At 28.2% G+C, this 22,567-nt stretch overlaps 1 protein-coding gene and 1 non-coding gene across 4 annotated transcripts; one reads left to right on the top strand and one right to left on the bottom strand.

Annotated features, from left to right (window-relative positions):
- Positions 1-1,633: 1,633 nt before the first annotated feature.
- LOC138940217 (fatty acyl-CoA reductase wat) lies at positions 1,634-20,647 on the bottom strand. 3 transcript variants are annotated; one of them, XM_070308861.1, is made up of 9 exons: positions 20,358-20,647; positions 7,280-7,791; positions 6,493-6,741; positions 6,062-6,207; positions 5,868-5,977; positions 5,421-5,616; positions 4,778-5,029; positions 4,186-4,443; positions 1,634-3,828 (listed from the first exon to the last, which is right to left on the bottom strand). In XM_070308861.1, exons 2-9 carry the CDS (start codon positions 7,589-7,591, stop codon positions 3,726-3,728), a joined length of 1,626 nt encoding a protein of 541 aa, XP_070164962.1. In that variant the 5' UTR covers positions 7,592-7,791; positions 20,358-20,647; the 3' UTR covers positions 1,634-3,725. The 3 variants fall into 3 exon arrangements, with proteins under 3 accessions (XP_070164962.1, XP_070164964.1, XP_070164963.1); XM_070308863.1 differs by having other exon boundaries at positions 7,280-7,603; XM_070308862.1 differs by lacking the exon at positions 20,358-20,647 and adding an exon at positions 20,131-20,172.
- On the top strand, positions 2,008-2,081 carry Trnai-aau (transfer RNA isoleucine (anticodon AAU)). The gene has a single exon. It is a non-coding gene; the product is annotated as a tRNA-Ile (tRNA).
- Positions 20,648-22,567: the final 1,920 nt, after the last annotated feature.

The raw sequence follows: 22,567 nt of genomic DNA, 5'->3' as shown, positions 1-22,567 counted from the left end.
TTCTAATTTTTGAATTTAATGTGTAGAAGATTTACAATAAATCGCTTTTACTTTTTTCATATTCTTGAAACAACATTTATATAAGCATAAGCAGTATAATTAAAACAATAATTACAGTCTTTTGAAAATAAACAAAACAATAAATACGCTTCGCTTAAAGTTTTTTTCATTCGAAGAACAAGATTTTTCGTCCTCCTTTGTCCATTAAATGTTTCGGAGCGAAAATAGTGTCTAATGGAGCGCATGTATTTTATAAAATCTTTTACAAAATTTTTATATTTTGAACGTTATTTTATTTGATTAACAAGATTTTTGTAAATGGAATGACATAAAAAAACACAACATTATTCCGATAAATTTTAATTAGATACAAATTTAAAAATTAGATAACTTTTTTTTTTTATCTAATGTAAGTAAAAATTATTCGAATTATATCGGGTTTGAATTTTAATCGTAAAAATCTTATTAATCCATTAAAATTATTTTCAAAAAATGTTACTTTCTAAAATAAAACATAAATGTTTTAGTTTTTATTACATAAGATTTTTTAATATTATAGATAAATAAAGATCTCCGAGATATCATCGAGAGCGAGAGCAGAGAGAGGGAGAGAGAACGAGTAAATAAGAACAAGCGAGATGACGTATCGTTAAAGAGTTTCGAAGTCTTATACGCGAAGGGCTTACTCTTTTATATAGGTATAGTATTTCACGAGTATATATGTATCATATTATCATAGAAAATAAAACTTTTATATTATACCTGTTTAAAAATAATTTTAATGGATTAATGATTTTTTGTGATTAAAATGATATCAAACACGACATAAACGGACAATTTTTAGTTAAATTTGTGACCAAAATTTTTATTATTAGTTTAACTAAAAGTTATCTGATTTATATTGTGTTTGATGTTATTTTAGTCACAAAAATCTCATTAATCCATTAAAATTATTCTCTAACCGTGAGATAAAATGCAAATAAGAATCTTTTTTAAAATAAGAATCGAAGTGACGGAAATCTAAATTATAAATTATCGTTTTGTTGCAATTCTTACAAATAATAATTATTTTTCTATTGATACTTACAGTAAAGATATTTTGTTCTGTGCTCAAATTTAAATATAATTTGGATCAAAAACGCATAATTAAACAATAGCATCGCAGGATCGAGTAATTAGCATAACGAAAGACTTTGTGATACGTTAACCGTTAAATATATATATATATATATATATATATATATATATATTTAATTCGCTTTTCCTATGTTCGTACAAGAGCCAATTTACGTACATCACCATGATGTTATAATTCAAGTCATCGTTGATTAGCTATGTCAATATTCTTCAGTTATTCTTGACAGGTCAATAATCTTTTAACAAAACAAAATTAATTTATGACTGAATTTATTTAATTGATGTAAGTTAATAAGATATATTTTGTCGATTCACTGATAATATCATTATTTCTTGGGAATATCAGGTGAGAATAGAAATGAATAAATCACAATACGGATATATATTTATGTATATATATATATATATATATATATATATATATATATATATATATATATACGTATATGTATATACAACAATATTTATTATACAAAGAGTTATTGCTATATATAACAAAATGTAAAAGATAAAGTATTTGCAACAATAACGGCTACTTATTATATACTAAATATATATCATACTTTCGACGCTCACATATTTGCCATACATTTTATCCTTTTATATATCTATCATTATGTCTTTATACATTCATAATTTAAATTTTATATATTTAGAAAAAATAAGAAAAATACATAGAGACCAATTACTCTCATTCATTTTGTAATTTTTTTTTAGATAATTTGTTGAACATAAATAGATAGGAATGACAAATCAAATATAACCCGCGAAATATTTATATTTTATATATCGTATTCTTATACATTTATAATTTTTCAATTAAAGATCATAAACTGGTGAAAAATATTATTATGAGGTAGTTCGATGTGCGGCCCATTAGCTCAGTTGGTTAGAGCGTCGTGCTAATAACGCGAAGGTCGCGGGTTCGATCCCCTCATGGGCCACATTATTTTTTGATTTCTGATCTTTTGCGAATTAAAATGATATAATATTGTTTAATTTTGATATTGTTTAAAATATGAAACTAAATAAATAGAATTGTTAATGCAGGATGTATCAATATTTTTTAAATTTTAATAATGTAGAATATAGAAGACCATAAGAATATTAGAGATATCTGTACTGTGACTTCAATATCGATTATATAATTATGGATTGAATTCTATAATCATTGTTCTATCGATAAAATTGGGTCAAATATATGTAATACAAGTAAAAGAACCAAAAAATGGTCACGTTGTTTTTTAAATTTTAAGTCTCTCCGGTACATTTGCAACGAGAGAGCGTATGTTACTTAAATAACTATTGTATTTTGATATAATCATTATGTATTACCATATACCCGTACATTGTCAAATAAACAGCTATGTACATACACGGCATGTGTTATCGTGTTATCGTACATGTTTATGTAATATACGTCATATGTATGCCGTACAATTACGTCAACGAAATACGCTTTCTCTGTCTAAGAGAGCCCTTTGGTTCGCTCGTATTTTGTGTGTATACTTAATATCCAACTCAGTATAAAAACAAACCGATTATATTAAATATAAATTATAAATACGTTTTTTCACGGGACAAAAACTTTTTGTATTCGTTAAATATTTTTTCTTTATCGAAGTATCGGGCACGCGTTAAATGCTGATTCATGAAATAAGTATAAAAAATGACAGGTGAGCGTGATTGTTGTGAACTTAATTAGATTGCGCAAATTAAGAACTCGCTCATTTTGTGAATCACACAGTTCTGCCTTTGATTTAAATAAATTATTTTAATAACTTTCTTTTATCAAAAGTAAAAAATTATTTTTTATTTCTAACTAATTTCTTTCTTATTACGTGATCAATATTAAAATTATTAATAAATTCAATTTTAATATTGTAGAAATGCAAAACATTTTGTGATAATCAAACTATAATTTTAAAATGTTAAAATAAAATTCAGATTAAATAGACAGAACAACAATTTATATTATCTATTTACGTTTTTGATTTTTTTAGCTGTATTCATTAAAATATTTTTATTAAAAAAGATATATATATATATATATGTATATTAATAAAAATCTTTTTTTTAATCAGAATCATTTTCAAAGCACAATCAATCGCCGCTACAATATATAACGAATACTCTATCCATCCCACAATAATTTGCTTATAATATAGTACAATAAAGCGCTCTAAGGCACAGCTATTAAATTCTTCTTTTTGATATAACATCTACAAATCTACTTTGGAAAAATAGAATAACATATAATTCTATACTTACAGTTTATTTGCGGAGATCTCCGAAGCTAGAATAATACGATCAAATTGTTGTCATTCAAATTCTTTTCTGTTTCTATCACATCTGGTACATTATATTTGTATTACGTAAATGTCTTGTCACATTTTAACACAGAGAATTACGATGCGACAAATCCCCGTTAATTTTTCAATTGTTTTCTTCTCAAGTTTTTCTAAAATTGCACGCTTATTTTGCTTCTTTTTTAAATTAAACATAAGATGCCACTTTTCATCATTCATTTTTGCGTTTCTAGAACGTATATCCTAAATTTCAGGATTCTCCTTATTTACTTTTATTTGTCACACTTTGAAAAAGTTGAAAAGAGTAGATATGATCATCCAGGAGAACCTTAGAGCAGCATAGGCCAGTATAAGTTTTAGCACTTGATGGCTCCAATATAATCTGTAAGTTATTTGATCAAATTGGTGTTTTTATAATTAAATGATAAAGTTAAATATAAGATACTTTTTATATATAATAATATTTTTTATTTGAAATCACCCGCGATTAGATTTTTATAAATTCAAAGCGTTGAAATATTTAAACACTTAAGATGTAATAAAATAATAAAGAAAAAAAAAATTAATCAGATCATTATATATATATATATATATATATATATATATATATATATATCATTATATGTAGAATTAAACATACGTATATATAATTAATTAAAAGCAGATAAAAACTAATTAAATTTTTTTTATTGTTTTTGAAATACCAGAATGCAACGTTAAAGATATATCAATTTTTTACCTTTGCCATTTGACGCGTGCCTGCGGTAAGGTGTCCAAGGGATCCTTAATGAGATATACCCTTATTCCACTAATATACGTTTCGAAGTAAACGTTCCAATCGAGATCACGTATATCGCAGAAGAAATTTTTGCGATCTTTAGATGTGAGTTTCATCATCAGCGCGTGCAATCGATCATTGGTAAACTTCCACTCTTGTGTGGAAAAATAGTTTAATACGTCCATAAATTTATGTATCTTTTTATAAACCTTAAGTAATCTGCAACATATGTACACAATGTGTATTAAGCGGTGAATTACATAAACGTAAAATTATTAATATAAAGGTGTAACAAGGTAAAAAACAATTAATTTTTCTATATAGTTTAAATGTGTATATATATATATATACATTTTTTTTCAATTAATAATAGTATTATATATATATATATTATTAATTTTTAAAAAATATTAAAAAATATTATTTAGTTTTTTAAAAATTATATGTAAATATTCCAATGCATTTTTTAAAATGTTAACGCTTTTATAAATATTAATATAAATAAAATTCGCGTTCTTTTATTCTTTTTATGTAAAGTCTCCATTTATATTACCTCGGTTGTCTTCCCATACAGACAGTCGCAGTGTCGACCAACAAAGCCGGGAATAAATGGCAAAAGTACACAAAGAATAGATGAATTATCCTGTGTTTATTGTTTCTGAAGCTGTAATACCAGATTGCTCTGGTCGAGGGAGTTTCGAGACCATATTTCGATGACATTTCTTTCAGTTCATCATAAGTTATCGGATTATCCTTAGACACATAATTATAAATCGGAATGTCAGAATGCGATTTGTTATTTGATCTGAAACGATGATGCAACGTTATATGATGACATCTTCATGTTTAGAAATACCTCATGAAATTTTTAAAATTTTTGTAAACCTGACTTTGCATATATATATATATATATATACTGGAATTTACATTACATTAAACAATTATTCACACGAAAAAAAATCTAAAGTGTTAATAAATCAATTAGTTTGTCTCAAACTTTAATTTTTTACGTGTCGATAATATCAAAAAATTTTGCATTGTATTTTTAATTATATTCATTTTATACGATTAATTCGTAATTAATATTTGATATATGTGACAGGTGACGTTTATTGATGAAAAAAATTGAGATAAAAAAGGAAAAAGAGACAGAAAGTAAAAGAAAAGAAGAGAGGAAGAAAAACGAATGACAGTACCTTCGTATGTTCGCTATATCCCACGCGCACGCGATTAGAGCGTTAACAGATAAATCGGCAGGTACCACATTTGCGTGAACCGAACCATTGCAATGAATTGATCGCAACAATCCAGTTCCAGCTCCAGCAGCAACTCCCGTCGGTCCATATAAGTTGTCGATCCAACCCCGCAACGGTTCTTTATACGTTGATATTACTAGAGGTAAAAAGATCTCGAATATTATTTGTGAAATTAATTATAATTAATAATATATCTTCCAATTAATTATATTTATTATTTAAATAATTTAATAATTAAATTAATGTTTTTTATAAAGAAAGATTTCGAGATTTTCTTAAAAATTTTTAATGAATTTTGATTTATGTACTGTTTATTTTATGTACTGTTAAAATACTCTGACAGTTTTAAATGTTTTATTATGAATAAATGATGAGATTTATACTAACCAATGGCAGGACGAAAGATACCGATTGGCAAGTCACCAGCCTGTTTCTTAATCACATTCTCAGCAACTGCCTTCGTATAGGTATAGGTGTTTGGCCATTTTCCTAATAATCTGTAAATAGTGAAAAATAAGTTCTTCTTCTCGCACGTTCCCTCTTTGAGTGCTAAGAATTCAAATAGAGAAGAGTCCACGTACTGCGGAGTGATGTCTTCAGCCAACTTGTCTTCCACACATTCCATAAGCGCAATTAGTTTGTCAGAGTCCATTGGCGGATCGTAAAACTTCTCCTCGATCACTCTTTGTGGACAGTTCGCGTACGCAGTCGACACGTGCACAAAGGACTGAGGAAATTGCATAAAATAATAATGGCGCCGCTAAGTTAAACACACGGACGCTTACATGAGCAATCGTATGTTTAGTATGTCAAGATACCCGACTAATAATAATCTCTGACTCTGTTATTTAAATTTCTATGAATCAAGCGTGTAGAGACATCATAATTTTTCAGATAGAGCTTATCCGGTTGACCAAATAAACGAGTCATACGTTTTATGCATAGATAATCGTCGCGTGATTTTATCATTTTTTTTTTTTTTTTTTTTTTTTACTTTTGTATATTGGAATACCTTCAGATTTGGAATCTCCTTGCAAAGATTCAGAACATCTCTCGTACTTCTGACATTAATGGGTACCGCTAGTTTCAACTTTTCATCGAATCTGACCGTAGCCGCGACGTGAAAAACGATTGAAACCTCCCGAATAATGGTAGCTCGATCTTGAGAGGACATTCCGAGGTTCGGTTGACTGCAGTCTCCCGCTATAGCGACAATTTGATGCCGAAACTTTGGCTGCTCGTCTCTAAGTTTTGTAAATAGCTATGCAAGTTGGAATAATAATTAATTATTGATTAGTTAAATTAAGAACGACATTTATTATTTTGTTAATATTAACATTTTAGAGATAGTACTAAAACTAACAGTAAGTGTTAAAATTTTTAAATTTTTTTACATGAAAATACGACAATTTTTTTTATAAAAAGCAAAATATAATTAGATAAATAAAATTAATATAAAAGAATTGTAATTTTATTTAAAAAATAATCTCTGAAAGAAATTAAATGGAACGTTGACGTCAATGTTGACTGTTAATTGCTGACGTGCGATGCACATATTATAGACAATTACGCACATATTATAGACATATAATAGACATATATGTCAAACGGTATAAAAATACTAAAGTTTAGTGTTCGTATGATTTGTTACATCTAATTATTATTATTTACTTCAATATTAAAATATGGGAATCATATTAATCTTTTCATTAAAAGTTTAGAGAAACGTAGATAGAAAACAAAGCTCGAACATTAAATGAAGTTTATGGGATAGGATCTCTGCGATTCTAAAGACTTACCGGGTCATCAAAGATCTCTTCGGTGCGTTGATGCACGTCTTTGCCCTTCTTTGGACGAACTAGCAAATAGATTGAGGCCACTCCAGGACACGTTCTGAGAAACTTCTCGATCAGCAGCTTGCCCATGAAACCAGTACCACCGGTAAGAAAGATGCTTTGACCATAGTAGAACTCCTGAATCGGCGACAGCTTCTCGTTGATCGCCGACGAGTTCTCCGTCGGCGAGCATTTTGTCGGTGATTCTGGTATGCAGTTCGAGTCGACGATGGCAACCTCCTGGCCGTCGATACGATCCAAAAGCACCTCCACCATCGTTTGTCCGGGCTGCAACGACGAAAGCCGCGTTTTTTCACCGAACCGATTCTAACTAATTCGTATTCACAGCCCGGCGCGTTACGAGCCGCGTCGTGTCGAATTTAAAAGATGATTGCCTTTTTTTGCAAGCCTTTCGCCGTTCACCCGATTGATTAGCCAATTGACGTTGCGTCGAGTTTTGCTTTGCTTATTATCACCTGTACGTGGACAAAAGAAAATTCGCGAATCCTATCATCGTTCATGTAACAGATACGTGTCGGACAAAAATCAATATCGCAATATTATCATTTTCTCGTATATACTTGAAGGATATTTCTTTTCTTGTCAAATTTATCTTGAAAATGAAATTTGTTTCAATCGTAAGATATTACATATATTAAAAATAGATATGATTGATTTGTGACGCAAGATTGCATGTTCCAAGAGTATGTTTAAACGATGTATATTTATAATTGATTTAAAAAAAGGATATATATTTATATATATATATATATATTTATTCTTTATATATTTTTCTTTTTCTTTTTTTTGAGACAAATTTTTTACTAAATAAAATAAAAAATAAAAGAAGAGAGAAATATTCTTTGAGAATTACTCACAGATATATATGTAGCCTATTTTGCATATTGTTTTCATTAATGATAGTTATTTCGATATCGTGGATATTCGACCTAATATCACAAAGAGTTTGCGGTTCATATTTTTTGCCAATTATCGTAATTTATTATATTATATTCACATCCTATTTTTAAAATAAATATGTCTATTTTATCTTGCCGTATATATATATATATATATATATATATATATATATATATATATATATATATACACGATGTCCATACAAAAGAAATTATGTAAAAAAATTAATGTCATCCCTATGGAATATCATTTCACATATGTATATATACGCAAATTTTCTTTTTTTATTTATCGAAGAATTTTTAGCAATATTCAAATACCTTATATTCTATTTATTGTTCGCGAAAAATAAATATTTTGAAGAGAATTTTTTATTTGAGTAAAAAATATACATATTTTAGAATACGTCCAATTTTATTGGCAAATTGTTCATTTCAAAATTAATACGACATCTTTGAAAATCTTCTGTTGGCGTACAGAAATATTCATTTATTACAAAGACGACCTTTTCGTGCTTTCAAAATTTTTGGTTAACGTGCTTCAGAATACGAATTGAATTTCGTGAAAGGCGTTAATGAATGGGAATCTTATTGTTTCACTGTATAATTCTTATGCAACAAGCCATCGATACGTCCATTCTCCGAATGCATACTTCGTTGGTTGAAGAAAAACAAATATTGCATAGGTGTCAATACCACAGAGAAATAAAAATACTAACACACCTTTGTGCGGAGAATATTCCGTTAGGAGAATACGTCATTTATTAAATATCACGCCGAATGAAAAAAAGCAAATATGTCCTCTCCACGAAGGACATCGTTCTTCAAATTCTACAAAGGACGTAACATTTGAACAAGATTCATACCTCGTACTCTCGTCAAACGACAATACATTTACGCCATATGTACATTCTGTCTCCTCGTCGGAGCGATATTTGCTAAGGTGATTTTTAAGAGCTCTTTCCAATGCCTACGCAAGCGCGCATAAAGTCGGTTAAGTTGTTAAGTCATTACAACAATAATGCAACTATTATGTTATCCATAATTAGTGTTCGATAAACGAGCGTGGATGCCTATTACACAAAAAATTAACGGCGCGATATATGCGCGAAATGCACAAGGGCGTCGGTCTTCGTTGCGTTTTAAACAAGACGTATCGCGTACGAAGATAGGTTTTCACTTTTAGAACGGGACAGAAAGATTACTATGCTTGTACCATTAATCTCTCGTCCAGTCAATTCTCTTTCTTTCTTTCTCTCTTCAATAGCTTTCAGTTTCTTTTTTTTTTCATGATACTATCCACATTCATTCCTCGCGTGAATAATGCATAACCGAAGCGAGATGTTCTTTCTGCGGCGATCACTAGAATATCTTTCGCCTTAAAAAAATTTTATTAGAATAAAAAAATTTAATTCACGAAAGATAAAAAGGAAAAAAAAAATTATTTTGTCTTTCAGATTAATACATCGTATCTTTGTTAAAGGAGGATACAGATTTTTCTACGAATCATTAATTGAAATGTCATCAAGTATGTCTTTTGGGATTTTTTAGATTTTTTTTACAAGAAAACAATTGGATTCAAACACGGTATAACGATTTAATGATAGATAATGAGTCAAATATGCATGTTAGAGAAATTCATATATCATTGCTTCATTTATTATCGTATATCATTGCTTAAAAACGAGAAAAATTACACCATGATCATGCTCCGTTTCAGAATAATAACGCAAATTGTCGAGAAGAGAAAGATAATTTGCATAACCCTTTATGCTTGTTCTACGCCACAAATCATTTCATTTTGTAAGAGAACCATAATCGTGACATAGCAGTTACGGATTGTGCAATGTTTGCAGTAACTGAATATTTTATATCAGCACATTAAACTTTTTGTACGACGTTCGTCATTTACTCGCTGCACATTCAATGTATCATAGAAATTGTCAAAAGACTTTAATTTTTAATAATTTGTGATTATATACAAGTATGAGAGATTAGAGGAAGTACCACAAAAAAACAAAAACAAAAAGAAATACGAATTATGAGTAGATATCTAATACGGTAAATGTATAATTAATGAATTATAATTAACTCGAAATACATTGGCAAACAAATAGAATTATGGCAAAAATAGAAAATATTATTCAAATGTCATTATTTCATGCGTGTGTTTCAAATCGATTATTTTTGCTTTTATTTACTGCTTTTACTTATAACTCGAAATACGTTGACAAACAAATGCTTTATAGTAAAAGTAGAAAATTATTCAAATGTCGTTGCTTCATGCATGTGTTTCAAAACGATTATTTCTGCTTTTACTTTCTGCTTTTACTTAATCACGTTTCACTTTCGTTTCAAAGCAATTAACATAAAAAATATATTCTACTATCTCGACAATACATCAAAATCTGAATTATATAAATTATAATACTGCTATACTGTTACATAATGATATCGTTAATTTTTTTTATTAATCCTTGAGCATGAGTAATTAAAAATATGTTAATTGACGCAATGTCTAACAATTATAATAAACGAATCAAAAGTAGGCAATCCGTCATGTGAATCGTTACGCATACTAGAAGCGCGGCCTGGTGAAAGTCGATCGTGAACTTCGAGCGATCCTTCCTATGGAATAAAATTCTGAACAGGCAGTCGTCTTTAACAACAGTCAAGTCGCATAGACGTAATGATGAAATGAAAAGAAAGCTTAAGCAGATGAGAAAACATGCGCAGGAGCGTTTAAAAAGGGCGAACTAGGGGAGATGCTAGAAATTAGAAATCTTCCTTTTTCATACTAGATATATAAATGAGAAATATAAATAGTTCTATTCTAAAAATCAAGAAATATAAATAGTAATCTAGAAAATAATAAATAGAAATCTAGAAATATAAATATAAATAGTAGAGTCTTTTGAATCTTTCTTAAAGTATATTGCGTATTATATGTTATTTTTCTTTCGCACACAAAAATTGTCTTCATTAATAAGTAAATAGAATTTTATTTTGCATTTACTATGTTGCTTTAAACACAGAAATTTAAAATATAATTGTTAAATATATTCACCTGTGATATCTTAAAAAATGAAATAGATATATATATATATATATGTATAGAGAGAGAGAGAGAGAGAGAGAGAGAGAGAGGGTATGTTAAAAAATTATTATAATGGCCTTTTAGATACGTGGAAAGAGATACATACATTGAATATAAAATTTGCTAATTAATATTTGAATTGCATCAATAATCTATACGTTATGGTCATTATCGCACTATTTAGTCAAATGAGAAAACACGGTGTGTTTAATTAACGACTGGTTTTTCGGAAAAAAATGCGCGTCAGAATAGCGAAAAAGATATATGTCAGACTAAATCTTAAATGTTTATTTGTATCCTGATAGATAAATTGTATTCCTTTTTAATTATTTTTACACATGTAATAAATATAATCTTGTACATTTTCATTCGTCTTCAAGTTCGTATAATATACGCAGAATTTTTTACGAGAGGTATTAGAACTCTGATGTAGCATCCATATGTCTTGGCAGATCTAAACGCACAACTGATTACATCACATCTGGAATTGAAAGAGCTCGGGTGCGGATAATTTCGCCGGATACACGGCTCTTTACTTTCTCCGATCGGTTACAGCTATCGGACTCCCGGAATCCGGGATGAGAGAAAATTCAATCTTTTCTCACACACACACATATATATATATATATATATATATATATATATATATATATATATATTTACGTCGAACAGTATCGGCAAATGTATATAAAATAGTCTTTTGATATAATGTTTCAATGCTGTCGTCGTTATTCAAAATTATAGATATTAAATGTGGAATTAAGAATAACGCTATATTCGTCTTTATAATCCGTCGAAAATATAAAGAATACTTTAGAAATATAATCAATCTTAAAATTTTGTTTTTCAATTAATTTTAAATCAATTTTATTGTAATAAAATATCTGAGGCTTTTTTTTATAAAGATATTTAAAAATATATGTATTAAAAAGAGTTCTTAAAAAAATGATGTTTTATTATCTCAATTTCTGTTAGTTTGAAATTGAACAAGAAATTTTTATCTATGGCAATCGATATGTGAATTTTGTACTCAATAAATGTTAAAGCGAGTTCTTTATAATTTTGATGAACAGTTTTTTGCAAAAAACAAGTTGGCATGAATTATTTTTAAAAACTCCGTTTTTTTCTACTTGACTAAATAACACAATTCAGATGGTAAGTAGCGCATTTGATATTTAGATGTATGTACTCAACGTCTTTGAAAGGCCATTATAATAATTCTTTAATGTCTTTATCATTTTCTCTATTATATCTATTATATCTATATCTCTATTATATCTTTAAAAACATTACAGATTTAAATTAACAATTATACGTAAATCTCTGTGCTTAATGCAATGTAGTAAATGTAAATGAAAAGAAAATTTTACTTACTTATTAATGAAGATAATCTTTATGTGCGAAGTGAAAATAACATATAATACGCAATAGATTTTTAAAAAGATTAATTTGTTAGCTGTTATAGTTAAATATATGTGAAATCTGGATATTACTGATGTCTAGAAATTGTTCAAAAGTTTTTGTCTAGAACTGGTATATGGCAGTATATTCTTGTATTGATGAGCAAATATTGTAATTTGTTTTCTAGAATATTTAAAAAATATTAATAGATTTTCTTGTTTTTTATGTAAAATAGATTTTAAATGTCTAATATTAGAAACTTAAAGAACGAACAAATTATCCTTTTAATTATTTTTGTTTTTACGATAATATAAAATAATATAAATAAGAACCACGATCTCATACAACTTACATAGAATTTCTAAGAATTTCTAATTCTAAAATGCTTAAATGCAAATACAAAACTACAAAATTTTTTCACTTCCTATCAGTTTAATTAATAGAGATAACCTCGAGAAATAAAATATAATCTTACTGTCCTTCTGAATTTTAAGAATACATTTATGTTTATGATGAAAACTTCCTGATTTGCTAATTTATCTAAAAATAATAATTGAAATTTTTCAAAATCAAGAAATTTTATTAGACTTTTTTAGCTTATAAAAATTTATAAACGATATGTTATAATCAATTTATTATCATATTATAATCAAAGTTATAATCATATTATAATCAAATATAACATGCATACTTATAAACTTAATTGTTTTTTTCGTAAATATGTAACCTGTCTCTACTACAACCGTTTTACTAATTTCTCTCTCTTTTGCTATTACATAAATTATCTTAGAAAATATCAACTTTTTCCTTATAATAAATATTTCAAATCAAAGCGATGAGATACAGGAAATATAAAAGAAATATGCAAAAATACATATGTATGAAAAACAGTAATAAAATTGAAATAATCTACTGGGTCTGTGAAATGCGCAGCGCAAATTTGTTCGCGAGAAAGGAAGGAAGGAATATGCATAATTAATTGTCGCAAATATTAACATTTCAGCCTTAAAGACGACCTTATTCAATATGCGTATCCGAGATTCGCGGTACATTGATGGCGATTCTCTCATCGATCGATCTAGCAATTTGCTTTCCAAGTATGGAAGGAGGTCGCGTGCTTGACAGGATATCACCCAGTATATTTGTACAACATTTGAGCGCGCGAGAATGCTCAAGGAGAAAAAGAAGAGAAAAAAATTCTCATTTATTCGATCCCACTCAGGCGTCCACGTTTATGCTTTCCTTCCAAAAAATTTAATTGGCTTTCGTATACACGGGAGGGAAGAAGGAGAAGGATGGCTTGGAGTAGGCATACTTCCGCATCGAGGAGTGACTATTCTAATATAACTTAGGCGTCGAGCTCAATTACGAGCCAACACGGAAGACTCGACATGGTGCTAGTGGTAACGACAAGGCTCAAACATTACGCAAACGCCTGAGAAAGATTCCACTTGCACAACACGCAGCGCGTTATTACGCTCACGTAACTGTATAAGCAGCATACACAATGTTGCACGATGTTGATACACGCGTTACTTTTATAAACATATTGTTTTAATCGCTCGTTAAAGAGCCACAAATCTTTATCTCGCGGTCACGTCCTCACGGGACGCGTGAAGGTTGCTTTCGGGATGAAGACAATCACATACGTAGTATGAGCTACGTCGGCAATCCTGGATGATACTTTCAAGGCTCTGAAGAGAAATGAGCCGTTAGTTGAGAAACGGTGAGGTACGAGACAGTTAAATTAAATTTTAACATTCTTTTCGCGCTCGTATATACATATAGACGATCATTTAATGTTTTATATATATAATTTTATATATAAATTTTCCTCTGAAATATAAAAAAATTATATTTGAATATATATATATATATATATATATATATATATATATATATATATCAAAATTATAATTTTTTTGAAAATAAAATTATATAAAAATAGAACAATAATATCTTACTTTCATACTATACTTCTTGCTTAAGAAGAAAAGAAATAAATTGATATATATGCGTGTACGTGTGTGTGGTGTGTATTTATTGAAAAATTGTTATATAATATATTATACAAAGGTGAGGGAAGATAATTAAGAGTCAGCGCGGAAATTTGTGTGCAAATTTTATTGTAAAAAAATTAAATTATATTAACATAAAATAGCGATAAATTTGATAATACAAAAAGTACGTTTCGATTATCTTTTTTGATTATCCTCAATGCAATCACAAATTAAATAAAAAAAAGAAACTGAGCTGTTTAACGTATTTTATTAGTAAGTTTACCGCTACTTTATGTTAATATAATTTGATTATAATAAAATTTGTGCACAAATTGCGCTGGTTTTTAATTGACTTTTCTCATCCCTTTGTATGATACATTTATAAAAGCCTTTATTGTTTAATTTTAATTTTAATATAATATATATATATATATAATAAATACACGGTCTATTATAAAATTGAAACTGCATATAATAATTTTTTTTTATGCTGTAAAGATTGATTATTTAATATGCTGATTAGAGCAATCTTTCTTTGAAATCGCGAGATTAGTCACATTAGTAACATTAATAAAAATGAATACTTCAATCAATTATGCTTAGGTAACCGTGCTTTCGCTATGATCAATTAACATTGTTTTGGCCTTCAAGCCTAATGTTTCGATTATGCGCAACAATAGCTACGATTATTATTTACGATCATCTTTTATCTTGAACATGTATCACTCTCGCAATCGCTTTGATGAGCTTGAAGTAACCATTGTAATCAATAGCAACAATGTTAATACGTAATCCTAATTGGATATTGAACGTCCCTGGCTAAAAACAAGGTTCGTTAATTCGTTAAGTGTTTAATGACGATGTTTCGTCATACGATCATCTCAATAGATAAATCGTTCAACATTTCCGCGTTCAGTGTTCCATACTACATAAATATCCGCAACCTTGTAAGAAATAGATGCTACTTTACGTTATTCTACGCATTCATTTACATTAAACAGTGTTACGCTCGTTAAATCTTAATGACATAAACTGTTTTATATATATATATATATATATATATATATATATATATATATATATATATATATATATATATTATTTTTTTATAATATTTTCAAAAATAAAATTTCTTTGTGTGTTATGTTACGATAGTATATGCAGGGAATTAAATGCAGATTAAATCTTTTAAATGAATACTCGAACTGTTTATAAATAATTACTAGCAAATATTGCACATATATATAATATCGATAAAAATAAACTGAAAGGTAAGCAATATAGATTACGTTTAACTAGTAAATCCATAAATTACAGATATATAAGTATACTGACTTATTATTAGAGTTAAAGCGCTTCGAAAAATAAATATCATGTTTAAAATTTATTTCATAGTTTATAATTTTGTTGCAGAAAATTAAATTAAATTCTTTACAAAGACAAAATGAACTAAATTTATCGGTTTCTAAAAAATGTTGCTTGTTCTTTATCTCAATACTAAAAAAAAAAAATTGAAAGTCCATAAAAATTGCATTTTATTATAAGTCATACTGATAACATAACGGTACGAAACATGGATGCTGTAAATGTTCGTCGATGCCTTAACGGTGCCCTAACGGTGCGTTCCATTTTTCTTCTTGCACTACTTCCACATATTTGAATCATGTCATTCTCATGACTTCTCGAGAAGCCGAATGGCATGAAAGATTCGATTTAATAAAGTTTGTAAAAAATCAAACCGTGGTATGTGGTCAAAAGTACGTGAAAGTACAACCAAGTATTATTGCGTGCTGTCCCCTTAAATGTCGTATGTCCATTCTTGAATTACACGCTGAATTGTAGAGAATTATATAGATACAGGCTAACGTGAAAAAATCAATAATCTTGAAAGATTAAACAAAAATGCAATATATATATATATATATAAATGATTAATGAGATTTAATATCTTTTAAAATATTTTTAAGGGAGCTTCGAATTTTAAATAAATTAAAATTCGAAGCTGCAAATTATATGTCTTGAAGACTTTATGTTTTAATGGTACTAGTTGTATATCTTACGTAAAAATGTTCTAACTTTCACACGAACGATTAACATTTAATTCAAGATCTTAACGCTTGAATAAATCAATCTTGCTTTTTTATTAATCAATTTGAATCATAGACATATTCTTAATTTTATTCTCGTTTTAAAAACTACAAAAAATTAGATCTAAAATGAACGTATAAATACAAAATATGAATATGTAAATGCAAACATAAAATTTTAACATCATTTTCCCTAAATAATCTGATTTAATAATTTCTTCGGCATCTCGCAATTATAGTTGGAATTATTTAAGTGATTTAAGGTACATTTTTTGGTACTTTATATTAATGAATTGTTTTAATCAATGGCATTATAGAATCTTAAAGATTATCAATTCATTTGATGATTTGATTATTCCATTTTGATGCATTATCAATAAAAAATAAAATAAAATAGATTATAATCCTTTTATTAAAAATATAAATGCGTCAAGAGAGACGCGTATAGTGTCGTCGCAAGTCATGCGAAGCAAAGATCGTACATTTTTAATTTACTGCAGCGCATGATAAGATGATTTAACAAAAAATAATTTTATCTCAAGAACACAATATCTATAAAACAACAAGTTTATTAATTTTATCAATATGTAGTTTAATTATTATAATTAATTGACTTTAACTACCGATTTAAATACGGTTCGTTACCAGTAATTATCATTACATAATTGCATGGATACTTTAATAATATAAAAATTGAAACGTGAAATGTATAGTGCGCACAATTAGTACGGCGATGAATATCTGTATCCACTAGAAGCAACACAACTGTCTTGGATATCTCCTTATGTAAATCATGGAAGCCGGTCGATTTCTCGTTGCGTGAAGAAAGGAGAGAAAAAGGCATCGTAACATGTCGAACATGTCTTCTAAAGTAGGACTGTTATGATCGGTTTATTAAATTTTCTGTATCGCAAAAGGTATCGATTTCATTGTGTTTAAAATATACGAGATAATTACTCTCTTAAAGAGAAAGCTGATTTTTTGTAAAAATAAAATTCAAAATTATATTTTGATAAAAAACTAAAATTTGAAAACTAGAATTTAAAAACTACAATCTAAAAACTAAAATTTAAAAATTGAAATTTTTGAACATTTTTACCTTTTGAAACAAATAAGAGTAATGACAAGTAAGGGTATAATCATATCTTATGTTTCTTAATAATTGTACAATTATCTTTTTCTTCTGTTTTTTAATTACTAAAATAGTAGTGGTATAACAATTGATCTTTCCGTAAATTCTGTACAAAATGTATATCCTTTTGAATTTGTTTATGAATTTAGTGTTAATATTTACTAAATGAAGATTTTTATATATAATAAAAAGTATATATATAATAAAAAACTGTTTTTCACAAGTTATTAATCTTTAATATTAAACATCTTGACAATTATTTAATCTTTAGATATCTTTCTTGTTAAAATCATTGTTTAATATTTTTCCAACATAATAAAGCATTTGTTTACGCCGTTAAATTAAACACTCCGTATATTATATTAATATTACAATGTTATATGTTAATAAATAATCGGTAATCCTTAATTTTATAGGTAACGAATTCAATTGATTTAACTTTATAAATAACGAGGTATGCACAATTAGCACAACGATGCAATATTAAGCAATCGTTTGTAACGAATACCTTCTTATGTAGGGTATCTTACATTTAACATATGTCATTATACTGTTACTGTTATTAAAATTAAGCCAAGAAGACCATTTTAATATTGAGGTATAGAGGTATTGAGGATAGAGAAAGTTACGAAATGATTTATCTCAAAACATATTGTACATACGGTTAATCTCTAACACAAATAAGATTAAAATTACATTATTTAAAAGAAAAAACATATATATATATATATATATTTATGTCTTATATATATATATATATATATATATATATATATATATATATATAAAGTTTAATGTTTTGATATATTATTGCTTTGAAATTTATTGTTTGTCACAAAATAGAAAATACATAAAATAAAAAATAAATTTGTTGAAATCGTAAATTTTTAAGTAGCAACAAAAATGAGAAGATGAATCGAGTATAAGATTAAATTAGAAATTATTGAATTTTGGAGAGAGAATTATTGAATTTTAATCTATATCACGTGTAAACCATATCATGTTACTTTCCATAATTACTGTTTTTAATGCGTACTTGACATTAATTTATTTGTCATTTCTGTATCCCATAATTTTCGTGTTAAACAACTGTTACAGCGCTCGAGCAATCAGAACCGCCACGAGTCGTTTTCCTTATGCGAAAAATGACACTAATCGTTTGTCAAACGAAATATCAAATAAAAAATAACAGTTACGAATTCCCACAAAGAATCACAAAGATTCTGAAATACGTGACCAAACTTACGTGATAAAATTTTTAAAAACGAAAGAAGTTCCCTATCGCTATGCGTGATTCCGTAGAATCAAGCATTGATATCGGAATGATAATATTCATATGACGCGATTATTATTGCGTGTTTAATTTGCGATTAAAGTCGTGCAAATCGAGAAAATTATTAAAAATGTTAAATATTTTTACTGCACTTGTGCCAAAGTAAAAGTATTATCGTATGTCAGTTAATCTAACGGAAAATACTCATAGATTTTTGTCAATGATAGATGATGAAAATATATTTTAATTTTTTTAAATGATCACAACTTGTATTCGCGTGAATAAATTTGTTTTAAATTTTTAGAGTTTGAAATCTTATGTTCAAGAGAAAGAAAAAGGAGGAAAGAAAGAGAAAGAGCTTGAAAAATGTGGCCCGAATTGATTATCAATATATCAATATATAATATATATTATATTATATTTTAACTATCTATCTTTTATTAATTTCTTTTAAATTAATAATAAGATTAAAATTAATCAACATCAGCAATCGCAAATCTCAAAAGAAAAACAGAAACAAGAGGCGACAATGCCATCTCTTAGATCATGCATAAATACACTATAATGTTCTAGTATCTCCATCATATATAGTGAAAAAATATTGATTGAAATAACATAAAGGGAAATAAAAAATAATAGAAAATTTTATTTTTTTCTCAACTCAATTTTTGGTTAATTTTTGGTATGTATCAGATTTGGAATGTATCGGAATAAAAAAGGTAATTAAATATACGAAACATAAATTGACACATGATATTTAAATGAAAAGATATAATTTTTGAAAGATGAAATTTATCTTAGAAAACATTTATTTTCGCGAGATTTAATTTTTGAATTTCATAATTTATCGAATTTAAATAAAAGAAATAAGATTTAATCACGAAATATCTATTAAAAGGGTGTACTTATTTCAACGAGATTCACTTATACTTCTATCGGCAAAAACGTTTCACTACGTCCCGTACTCGCGAGTAGTAGAAGTCGACTGGAGATCAACTTAACCGAGACAATATGACAGAGTAACGAGTGATAAGTTATAACTATAGAAAGAAATGAGCATGGCAAATTCACCGCACACGTTACGTGCGGACGTGTTTTGCGAATCAATCGGTTATGTTAATCTTCCACTAACCTTAATGTCGAGAGATGATTAAAGAAGGAAATCCCCAGATCACAGCGGCAACGGTACCGGGTATAGACAGGCAGGTAGGCAGGCAACCAAGACGGATGATCGCGCTGGCTTAAATGCTCGAGCAAGTAGTCAGGTAGTCAGATAGTCAGGTAGAATACCGGGCAGATATGTATGTAATAACTTTCTCCTCGCACGCGTGGATCTATCGATCCTCTTTTCTGCTTCGTCGACTTTTGGCGAGTAAAGCAATCCGTATTTTGTCACTCTGGTTGAGCCCCGCAGTGGTCCCACTTTTCCCACACCTACTTCTTTATACCCCTTCCTGATCGAGTGGTGTATCCCTCCTTTTGTGTTTGTCTTCTTCCTCCGCTTCCACCACTTGTACCACTGTTTACGCAAATAACTAAAGAATGGTCAAAGATATATTCTATGGATATTTTCTAAAAATAAATGGTATCTCGGGGAGAACGTGAATACGAATATGTGCGAATCGAAACGATTTCTTCGGCAAATCATTAATCTTAGAATAGTAGCGCGAGATTGAAAAAGATGTCAGCATTTTATTGTGATATTTTTCATACTTTTTATAACAAAGAATATATATAAAGTAGATAGAGAAGAGAATGATAAAGTAAGAGAAGATTTATATTATATTACAAATATAATTTTTTTATACACTTAATAAAATATTACAGAGAAAATTTATTGTTTATTATCTGTTTAGAAACGAAAATTATTCTTGGTTTGGCATAAGATTAAATCACTTTATTATGTACTATAAGCAAAATTTTATAAATTCATGTCATTAAAATCTTTATATAAAATTAATATATGAAATTATGTTGCAAATTTCAGATAGCGAAGAACTAATTTACCTTCAAAATATATATTTTATTTCGCAATGCGGCGATAAAAAAAATTCTACTCATGTATATACATATGTATATTATTACAAATGATTCTTATAACAAATTAATTTGGTTAATTTTTTAAATAATGTTATTCTGCTTCGGGATATAGACTTGAATTCTGGTTTCTTAGAGGAGATTCGATGGAGACGATTCGCGCTGATTACTAATATAAATGAAATGCGAACAAGAAGGAATAGTTATGCTGCTGGTACCGCAATACCGACTTGATGAAAATTTTGATTGGTTAATAGCGGTTACCCGGATAAAACGTTACTGCGGATACTGACTGGAGTCCCGTTCACGAGCAGGTAAAGGTATCTTCGCACACTCAAGAATTGCCGCAGATGACCTAAATACGTTCCTAATTATTTGGGTCTGGTATCGCTTCTTTGGAAAGATACTGAGAAGTGTAACAGAGCAAAAAATATGGATAGCAATAAAATATATACATGTAATAAAAATATATAAAACATGTAATAAAAATATATATAATATATATAATATATATATAATAATTTAAAAAAAAAATTACAATTGTAACTATCATATACAGATATAGCGATTCTTTTTGATATTTAAAAATCAGTTTTAAATATTTTTAAATACGTGATTATGTCTCGGTTAAGATCAATTATACAGGTTATTGGTTCGGTTCTCTGCGAAAGTCATTATCATTAATTCGTCTCGGAAAACTTCTCATTTAGTTATCATAAATGAATATTATCAGTAACAAATAACAGTCCAAGTCACGAGTTCAAATGTAAATGGGTTTTCTCGCTGCGGAATCTCTCATCACTCGCGAACCACATCTAATCAAATCTTGTAATATCTTCTTTTTTCCTAAAGCATTACGTATTGTAATGTTGTGTAATTATTACCGATCAAACTAGCGTGTAAGATTTTGATTTTAAGGATATTAATAAAGTAGACACAGTATTTTTTGAATGAAAGCAAGTACGGTTCTTTTCGCGAACCCCCCTCTGCATCGCACCGACACCGGACGTTTCCGAGTTCTTTTTCAAACATTTGGTATACGGATTAAAGATAATTAATGATAATGACTTTCGCAGAGAACCGAACCGATGAGCAGTATAATTGATTTTAACCGAAAACCGCTAATCAGCCCGCCGTTGGCCGGTGCAAACTTCGAGACTTGTTTTCGCGACGGGTACTCACTGAGAGTATTTTTAACTTATACATAATACATACAAAGAATATCTGGCAATCATTTTAAATTTCTTGCAGGAACTAATTAAAATAAGAAGTACGATGAGAAGATAGATAGAGAATAGACGAGTA

Source organism: Polyergus mexicanus, unplaced genomic scaffold (assembly GCF_030449975.1).
Source record: "Polyergus mexicanus isolate NDT 795.1 unplaced genomic scaffold, iyPolMexi1.0 SCAF_16, whole genome shotgun sequence".
Classification (NCBI taxonomy): domain Eukaryota; kingdom Metazoa; phylum Arthropoda; class Insecta; order Hymenoptera; family Formicidae; genus Polyergus; species Polyergus mexicanus.
The sequence above is the reverse complement of the archived record's forward strand: the minus strand, read 5'-3'. Positions and strand labels throughout refer to the sequence as shown.

Excerpts from the sequence above, each read along its gene's own strand:
- LOC138940217 (XM_070308861.1), bottom strand. The coding sequence starts at position 7,591 with ATGGTGGAGGTGCTTTTGGATCGTATCGACGGCCAGGAGGTTGCCATC. Across the intron at positions 5,978-6,061 it reads GCTGAAGACATCACTCCGCA|ATTATTAGGAAAATGGCCAA; the intron begins GTACGTGGACTC and ends CACTATTTACAG. Across the intron at positions 4,444-4,777 it reads TGTATGGGAAGACAACCGAG|ATTACTTAAGGTTTATAAAA; the intron begins GTAATATAAATG and ends CATATGTTGCAG.